The sequence below is a fragment of the Podarcis gaigeae genome, assembly GCF_964106915.1.
Source record: "Podarcis gaigeae genome assembly, chromosome: 13".
In the NCBI taxonomy this organism is placed as follows: Eukaryota; Metazoa; Chordata; class Lepidosauria; order Squamata; family Lacertidae; genus Podarcis; species Podarcis gaigeae.
Window position 1 is genome coordinate 52,115,656 of NC_139689.1, and position 9,864 is coordinate 52,125,519.

General features: G+C 48.0%; 1 protein-coding gene and 1 long non-coding RNA gene across 22 annotated transcripts in view; one reads left to right on the forward strand and one right to left on the reverse strand.

Annotated features, from left to right (window-relative positions):
* Positions 1-4,602, reverse strand: part of COBL (cordon-bleu WH2 repeat protein) — a 1,088,462-nt gene extending 1,083,860 nt beyond the window's left edge. For 3 of the 21 annotated variants that reach the window (XM_083709034.1, XM_083709016.1, XM_083709040.1), the window contains exons 1-2: positions 1,105-4,601; positions 291-511 (exon numbers count right to left, since the gene is read on the reverse strand). In XM_083709034.1, the coding sequence (XP_083565160.1) occupies positions 291-334 (44 nt within the window). In that variant the 5' untranslated portion in view covers positions 335-511; positions 1,105-4,601. Of the gene's footprint in view, positions 1-290; positions 569-961 lie in introns of those variants that run through there. The other 18 variants (XM_083709029.1, XM_083709011.1, XM_083709037.1 and 15 more) reach the window with 14 other exon arrangements.
* The window catches only part of LOC310830346, a 36,237-nt gene that overhangs the window by 6,758 nt on the left and 19,615 nt on the right, over positions 1-9,864 (forward strand). The gene's annotated exons all lie outside the window — the stretch shown is intronic.

Genomic DNA, 9,864 nt, shown 5'->3' on the forward strand with positions numbered 1-9,864 from the left:
TGCCAGGCTCGGCTCCTCCCCGCGCTCCGGGCAGCTGAATGGGGGAAGCGACGGGGCGGGCGCAGCCGAATCCCCCGACGACGCTCTCGGGGTCCGCGGCGCCTCGCTCGCAAGGTGGCCGCCTCGGGCGCGCAAAGCAGCAGCAGCAGCAGCAGCAGCTGGGAGAAGAAGGCGCTAAATCCTGGCCGGTGTTCAACTTTCCGCGCGGCGCGCAGCCGACGGAGCAGCAGGCGCAAGTGGCAGCTGCTTCGCCGCCCCCCGACCCAAGAGTCCCGCTCGCGGCTCCTTACCCGCTGGGGGGCTTGCAGTTCCCCGGCTGCAGCGCCGTCTCCATGGGGGGCGCCTCCTCCTCCGCTGCCTTCGGGCCGGAGCTGGGTGGGACGCCGGTTGTGGGCTACAGGGAGGGGGTTACAAAGGAAAGAAAAGGGCCCGGGACTCCGCCGAGCCGCTTTCTTCGTCGCCCGCGCTGCCCTCCCTGCTCACATGGTGCCCTCCGTCTCCAGCAAGGCGCCTAAAGGGGAGGCAGAAAAGGAAGGAGGAAAGTTCAGGCTGCAGCCCGCGAAAGCCCGTCCAGGGACCCGCAGCGCCCGCCCGCCCGCCCGCCCGCCCGCTTGGTCCCGCGGCACCTTAAGCCTTGGACGACGCCTCCGCCGCCGCCAGGCGCTGGGCGGGCAGGCGGGGGCGGAGAGCCATGCAATATGCATGCGTCTGCCCAACAGGTATTTTCTTTCCCGGGCCGAGCACGCACCACCGGCTCGGCCTCCAACGACCAGGTGGAACGAGCTGGAGCAAAAGCGCAACTCGCTCGCGAAGGCGCAACAAAAACGCGCGCGGCGAATGGTTAGCCCGGTAAACACAGCCAGAAGCGGAGAGTGAAATCGGAGCGAGGCGAGCAAGCAAATGCCTTCTGACAGCCGCTCTGCAGACGGGCCTGGCGCCTCGTCCGCTCGGGGAAGCTTACCTTCTCCACAAGCGCGCACCGAGCAAGGCTGGTCAGCGGAGCAGGCGCCTGGCTGGGACCCCGGGATTTCCAAAAGGAGCTTGGAGCCGCAGGACACTAAGCTGCGCGACGCCGGCCAGCGCCATTGCTGCCAAGCTGCTTACCTCGCGGCTGCCCGCCGCACCTCCTGCCGCCGGACAGAGCCGTCGCCGCGCCGCGATGCCCGGCCCAGCCTGGAAGTTCAGGCGAGCGGCGGGGGGAGGCGCGAGCGGCGCGTTTCCATGTGACTGCGCGGGACAAATACAAACAGCGGCGGCCCGAGGAATCTCCCGAGCCCGAGGCAGCAAGTGGCGCGCCCGCAGGAGGCAGCAGCAGCCCGCCCCCGGGACGCGCCCACGAGCAGAAGGCGCCCAAGCAAACCGGGTCGGGGGGGGGGGGGGGAGGATACGCTTTGCTTGCATAATCCGGACTCGAAAGGAAGCATTACTCGCCCTGGAGAGTACAAAGGCAATTAGCATGGGTTGCGCCCGACGGTGTGGTGTTAAAGTAAGTCAGGCAGGCAGCAGATCTGGGTGTTTCCTTATGACAGACACTAAGGCTGCATAACTGCCTTGGAAATGGGCAAGGGTCTTTTTTGACCTTGGGCTCTTGCACATAGCAGTTTGCAGTTGTGCAGGATAAGGTCGTCTAAAGCAGCAGCTGCTATCCGTAAAGCCGGGCATGTTGTCAAAACTTGTGTTCCCTGGTGTGTTCCCTCTGTCTGTCTGTCTCCCAGGCTAGAAACTGGTATTTTAATATACTGATATACAGAGGATATAATATATTGGCATCCAGAGGTGACTAAGTTATTGTACTACTTCCTGTTTTGTTCATTCATAGGTAAGTTAAACATGATGAGGGAGCAAGTTAAACATAGCCCTGGGGAAAGAAAGATTGACACTGGGATCTGCTACCCTAGTGGATTCTGTTGCCTGAGACAGTCCCCTCACCTTGCCTCAGGGATGGGCTGGCCCTGGGTTTGCCCCAATAGGAAGTGGCCTGAAAAGCTCTCTGTGTATGCAGGTAGTGCTTGAGAAATGCATTCCTGGCACGAAACAGATTACAACCATTCCAGCAAAATGCACTTCAGACGGACATGAGGATGATGTGTGTACAGCACCTGCGCAAGGCACCTACGTCTAGCACTGAATGCCCATTATCACACAGGCTGTGCATGCCCTAAGGCCGCAATCCTTAACTGCACTTACTTGGAAGCAAATAGCATTGGACTAAATAGGACTTACTTCTACGTAGACATGGGTGGAAAATGGAAGCTTATTCTTTACCATATTTATTGATTTTCTGATATAACAAAACTAAAAAAAAAATCCAGATCAACTGGTCAACCCACAGGAAATCTAATTATATTAAGATAGGTTTTGTTCAAATATAACATTTACACGAACACAATGTAGGTTCAATTCTGAGTGCTAGTTTTGTCCTTCTACAGTTTGAGGTCAGATTGTGAACCTATCCAGACATTAAAGATCTGCTTGGCTGTTTTTGTAGACTCTGTCCTTAAGATCAGTTTGGTTAGCAGGCATGAGAGACAGTTTAGAAGTAGTGCTCAGGTTGTGGAAATCCTTCCTTACTGAGCTGTTTTTGGCCCCATAATCACAAGCCTTTCAATAGGCTTTAAAACCGTGTTTCAGATAGCTTTCTCTTAAAGTATTATGTTACACTTACAGGTTTAAATTGTGGAGCACATGAAATTTTATTTGTTTATTTGCTTCCAGGGCAGTTCACAGTATTCACACTAAAATAACAATAAAACCAGTAATAGGACAATGATAACATCCATTAAAATGCTATACAATGCGGTAACTGTATTTCTGCAGCTAGGTTGTTCACAAACTACACAGATGACAAACCTATTGGTAGCAAGGATAAATAAAACAGGAATAAAAGGAGAATTCCTGGATGCTAAGATCCAAGCTTGGGACAAGTACTCTTGGGCTCAGTACCATGTACATCTATTTCCAGTATTCCCTACTTTTAAAATGTTTCGATCTAAGCTCTGATGTCTCTTACATAGTTCCTTTAATCACACTGTCCTGCACCTTCAAACAGAATTCTTACACGGGTAACTCCCCATTTGCACATGCTCTATTTGTGCAAGACTGCACACACTCGTGGTGCCGAGATCCCGGAAGCAGATCCTGGAAACAAAGAACACTCCAGAGAGTCCTGTTGGCTCATGAGGACACCCTCCCCAGCCAGAGGGGCAGCAGGGCTTTTTCAGCTGAAACGTCAGGTGTTAGGTGGGGAGGCTGAGCAGCTTCACAAAGCCCTGCTGTCCCTCTGGCTCAAAAGGAGACTCTCCCTGGATCCTGAAGAGCTCCTCTTCAAGCTTCGGGGTGTGTCTCCTCGTGAGCCACTAGGACTCTAGGGTGCTCCCCATTATATGTGATTTTGCATATGCGCACAGAGCCCCAGAACAGAACCCGCACATAAACGGGGAATCTCCTGTACATACATATTTGTCTCAATGCTTTTCTGTATTTGAGGGGAGTGTATATTCTAGACAGAATGAGCATTGTTTCTCATCTAACAAATTTTTACAGGCAGATCATTTCCCTCAATGCAAATGTTATGTTAAAACCAGGCAGCATTTTATGCCAGGCAAACAAAACAGAATTCTTCACCTTCGCTCCAGCTGTCTTTCAATACCTCCCCCTCAATTGCACATCCCTTTGTTTTAATTTGAACCTATGCTAGGTAGATATGACCATAGGACAGAGGGAGGGCAGAAGGTAGATTGGTATCTCTTAGTATGTGTCTGGGTTATTTTGAAGCACATTCCCAAGGATTTCTGGACTCTCAACTGTTTAAGAATAGCAACAACAAAATGGCACCCCACAGGTTTAGCTCCTTGGGCATCTGCCAAGACACACACTGCAACAGGGTTCTCTGTCCCTGCTCCTCTTCCTCCTTGATGTGCCCTTCCCTACTGTGCAGCGGTGAATACTGGGCCTACAGTGAACCAGTAATGGAATGTGTAGTAGTGACGGGGGGACTGAAAAACCTGGATGCAGCAGTGCCTCAATGCCTCTTACGAGATGCTACCAGGGCATTTCCCAAAACTTAGAATAACAGCTCAGATTACTGATTATGTCGTGGAACAGATGAAATAGCTTACTCCCCCTGACAGAGAAAATTCTGTTGTATTAGTGCTAAAACTGAGTCACACACTCAAATACTTTTGTTGCTGCTACTGTACAACAGAACACGAGACTAGTCTCAGTTTATAAAATGCTATACATTCCTTATCTCTGTCACTTCAGATGAATGACAGCTCACGGAACGGACAAGTCATTTAACACCTGTCTAAGTAATGGGTTCTTTGTACGCAACTTAATCCCATTCTGAGTGAGCAAACTCAGGCAATTTTGTGTTTGCAAGTGTACATTTTCTATGTATGTCAAATAATCTATGATACAACCTTTTATCACATATCACCAAGGGTTTACACTTGGAGCAATGAAATTCCATGTGTAGAAATGGGTTATACTAGAGTTAAACACTGTCTCCAGCTATTATGGGTTGGAGTTAAGTCCTGTTAGCTTGCTCTTATAATTACTTTCATTTTTCTATCCAGCTGTGTGTTAACCTGTTAATAAATAAACAGTCTTTTGTTCCGGGCCTACAAAGTGAGTAATCCTGTATTATACTAAGTAAGAACTTAATACTATGGCAATTCCATTATGGTATCTAATTTCATTATGATAAGATTCAGTCCTGGAGTATTGCTATGGTTGACAGCTTTTAAGCATGAAGATGGAAATTCTGAAAGTTCGTGATAACAAAGGAACATTCCTCTTCCTGTTTGGCCCTGGTGTCATACTACTTGGAACGTGTAGATATGTATATGTGATTACAAAACAGGTACAACTATTTATGGGTGTGCCTCTGAGAGCCAGAACATGTAAAATAGTAATAACAACAATAAATGTGACACTAATATTTCCTAAGCCACATACTAAACCTCAGACTCCCATCTCAGGCTGCCATTTAGGATTTTAACCAGGTGAGGAATATGATTCTCAGCTTGTTTTTAAAGTCTAGGTAGGCTTAACCCTATGTCTCCCTTGGCTCAGAGCAGGGGAGTTGGGGACAGACAAACATAAAGGTAAAGGTAAAGGTACCCCTGCCCGTACGGGCCAGTCTTGACAGACTCGGGGGTTGTGCGCCCATCTCACTTAAGAGGCCAGGGGCCAGCGCTGTCCGGAGACACTTCCGGGTCACGTGGCCAGCGTGACAAAGCTGCATCTGGCGAGCCAGAGCCGCACACGGAAACGCCGTTTACCTTCCTGCTGGTAAGCGGTCCCTATTTATCTACTTGCACCCGGGGGTGCTTTCGAACTGCTAGGTTGGCAGGCGCTGGGACCGAGCAACGGGAGCGCACCCCGCCGCAGGGATTCGAACCGCCGACCTTTCGATCGGCAAGTCCTAGGCGCTGAGGCTTTAACCCACAGCGCCACCTGCGTCCCCCAGACAAACATAGGCTGCTGGTATTCCCTCTCTGGCCATGCTCAGTGGGGCTTAGGAGGAAAGGCAAGGACAATGCCCCCCAATCTCTGTAGAGGAAGCTAGAGGAAGCTTATTTATATGTCCACTTTAAGGGTAACTGTGACTATACCTTTAAGTGCACCTCCCATATCTATTTTAAGAGCTTAGTCCTGTGTTACTTATAGTTCTTTAATAAAACTCTCCCTTGAACAACTCATCTGACCTGCTTATTGTTAAACAGATAATCATTACCATCCAGTCTGTTCCCTGTGTCCCACTAGACTTCCCCAGCTCCTTCCCTCATTCTGGGACTTTTTATGCAACTCCCTGTCCCTCATCCTGCATTCTGCCTAAGGCACAGCAGCTAGCTCCTTCCCTCTCATCAGAGTCTGAGAATGCCCCACCTTTCTTCTCCCGCAAGTCCAAAAGTGGGCCCACCCTTAAAGGACCAGGAGCCAGCAAAATATTAGAATGTTAATTGAAGTTTGAAGCGTGCATATAGAAAAATAATCCCATTTCATTTACTTGTTTGTTTAGAACTATCCAGTTTTTCTACCAAAATTCTCAAGGCAGCTTACAACATTATAAACTGCCATGAGAACCACATAATCAAAACAAAACACAAACTAGCCCCGAAGGAGATGGCATCTGATGTTCTTTCCTACAGGAATAGCCCTGTATGCCAATCCTATCATCATTAGGGAGCGTTGCCTCATGGGTGAGAGAAAAAAAGGATGTGAAGCACTCACATATTCCATAGTACTTTCCCACAACGTATTTCACCTCTGGTACTGAAGTTCCAGGTTCAATGTAGTAATTTAGAATGAATACTTTACTAACAAGCAAACACCCATTTAGGTGCACTATCCATCAGCTGAACGTAACCATCTCTATCTGAGCAAGCTGACTTTCTATTCTCTTAAAGTCACAGCAACATATCAGCATGGGGGGGGTGCAAAGGGGGTGCTGCGAGATAGGAGAGCAAGGAAGGTGTGGAAATGGGGGTGATCTGTGTGCAAAGGAGAGTTGAGGAAAGGGGGAGAGCAGAGCAGAAATGGGGTGAAGGTGAAAATGGGGGTGCTAAAAGGGCTGCAAAACGGAGGGAGCAGAAGGCATGGGAATGGGAGTGAAAATGAAAGCAGGGGAAAGTGAAAACGAAAGGAACCAAAGCATACTTGAGACTGAAACGTAAATATTGTAAAACTAAGTTTTAAACAGGTGTTTTAAAACTACTATAGAAAATGTTCATTTTTTTATTTCAATCTAGTTAGTGATGCTATATTTATCCTTTGGAATCAAGGGAACAGATGCACTACTCCTTTAAAAACATGTACATGGGCCAGCTTTCTTTAATCAGCTTGGTTGAGTTTTCCTCCTAACACTAGAAGTCAGGAACACCCAATGAAGCTGAATTTATAGGCCATTTGGGCTAAACTAGTTGAAGCGTCCAGTAGTGATGTATGGAAATGAGAGCTGGACCATAAAGAAGGCTGATCGCCGAAGAATTGATGCTTTTGAATTATGGTGCTGGAGGAGACTCTTGAGAGTCCCATGGACTGCAAGAAGAACAAACCGATCCATTCTTAAGGAAATCAGCCCTGAGTGCTCACTGGAAGGACAGATCCTGCAGCTGAGGCTCCAAGACTTTGGCCACCTCATGAGAAGAGAAGACTCCCTGGAAAAGACCCTGATGTTGGGAAAGATGGGGGGGCACAAGGAGAAGGGGACGACAGAGGACGAGATAGTTGGATAGTGTCTTCGAAGCTACAAACATGAGTCTGACCAAACTGCGGGAGGCAGTGGAAGACGGAAGTGCCTGGCGTGCTCTGGTCCAGGGGGTCACGAAGAGTCGGACACGACTAAACGACTAAACAACAACAACAACAACAGTTGAAGCATAGGAGATCCATGACTAGCTCTTTCATAACAATTTTTTTTAAAAAATGTTCAACATAGCCTGGGTTGGTGGTGCCCAGGGAGGAGATTAAGAGTCTCATCCTCTACCAACTGAGCTATCCCTCAACCTATCCACCCTTGCTCCACAGCAGCTTCAGATTAACTCTCCCTCCCCACTGCTGCAGCCCCAATCTAAATCACCCCCACACCTGCTTTTAATCAAAGAAAAATAGTTCAGATGATCAAGCCATGGATCTTCCAACATTTACTTTAGCAAGATCATAGAACTGTAGCGTTGAAAGGGGGTGATCTAATGCAACCCCCTGCAATGCTGGAATCTCAAGTAGATCATATCTGACAGATGGCCGTCCAACCTCTGCTTAAAAACCTCCAAGAAACTGGAGGTTTAAGTCCAGTTCATAAATCAATAAAATTTAAAGCTTTTCCTGGACTGAACCACTTTGGACTGCTGGAAGGGGAATAGTGTTTGAATGTTTTCCTATAGAAAAATTAACCGCATGTAGACCATTAGCATACTATGGAGGAATTTTTAACAAAGCCATCTCTTTAATGTGTTACTTTTCTATGTACAGTAAGTGTGTGTGTGTGTGTGTGTGTGTGTGTGTGTGTGTGTGTGTATCTGAGATAGAGAACCTGAAGGACCCAACAAAACATAAACGTACACCTGTGGCCTTAAAGTTTCCTCATTTGACTGTATTGACAGTGATCCCATGGCTCTCATGATTACTCATATTTTTCAAATGCTGAGCACCAGGCATCTGAATGCACAGTCACACCTAGATATCAGCCCAAATCTCCAGCAAGTAAAGCCAAGGTTTACACAGAACTATGCTGATTTATACAAGTTGATTTTTCCAAGCTGTAGAAAAATGTCACCAAACAAGAATTTCTACTTAATGTCCGGCCACGCAGATACAATGCACTCAAGGGAAATAATTCAGCTTCCATAGCAATATGTAGGCACATGGTGCCACCTAATGAGTGTTGGCGCATACAAATGGGGCAACCGCCTCAGACAGCAGAAGCCACAGGTGCAGTCAGATCCCAAAGTCGATCTTTATTTCCCCCTCCTTGTTCCTGATGCTGATCTTCACTCACCCCTTCTTCTCTGGCAGGGAGCACGGTGCCATTTTGTGGTTCCCTGAGGTGCCAAAATGAATTGGGCTGGCCCTGCATCTAATATTGCATATGCTTATCCAGAATGTCTTCATTAAGTAAAGTGGTGTTTACTCCCAGGTATACGTACATAGAATTGTAATCTTAAAATACTGGTTAATTCAATAAGGCTAATTTTATGTAGGATATTAACAATAAATGAAGGAGTCACTGCTTTTTAAAATACAGTGGTACCTCGGGTTAAGTACTTAATTCGTTCTGGAGGTCCGTTCTTAACTTGAAACTGTTCTTAACCTGAAGCACCACTTTAGCTAATGGGGCCTCCTGCTGCCGCCAGAGCATGATTTCTGTTCTTATCCTGAAGCAAAGTACTTAACCTGAAGCACTATTTCTGGGTTAGCGGAGTCTGTAACCTGAAGCGTATATAATCCGAGGTACCACTGTATACCTGAGAACAACAGACCAAAAACTATTATTGGTATTGGTCGCCTTTACAACGCTCATCACAGTCCTTGTTCCTATGTTATCTCATCTCGCTGGAAGGAGCAATAAATGTACAATTAAATAAATTACTCATCACAGGCCTCCGTTATCAATACTCATTTATTTATTTGCATTTATATACCGGTATACTGCCCATCATGCGAGCATCGTAGGGTGGCCTTCCACAGAACCACAAAAATACATAACATAATAGGAAACACAACACACAGCCCGCCACCGCTCTTCCATGTATGTTTTAAAGCAAATATTTTCCAATATCATAAATCAGCGTGTCAGGATGAAGAGGGCTCTTCACCCGTTCCCTGTTCCCAAGCCTGCTCTTCTCTGCTTCCACTTGCGACCTGGCACTTGTGCCCATTCCTAGAACATGACTGATCCTTCTCTGAGGGCGGTTTTCTTTTATTTTTTTCGGCCTGAAGCTCCGAAGCCCCGAGGAGAGCTGGGCTTCCTTCGCAGCCTTTGCCCGTCGCGACTGCGCTGGGCCTTAAATCTGTTTTAACTCCAGGCGGACTGGCTGGCCTCCAGGCTGCGCACTGGAAACACGGCGCTGCTGCCATGTTGTAGACCACGAAGCAGAGAGGCCTTCAAGGGCCCGTTGGCAACAGTGGTGTAGCGTGGGTTGTCAGCACCCTGGGCAAGGCAAGTAATTTGCGCACCCTAACCCTAACCCCCAGATGTTGCGCCCGGCCCCCCCTGCACCCTCACGCTACGCCACTGGGTGGCAATGAGGCTCGGCGAACGCGAAGCTCGGCGCTGCCTGTTGCCACGACCTGCCAAGCGACATATAAGGGCGATGCGGATTTATTGGTTTTATTATGAGCGATCTCGGCCCTGAATGG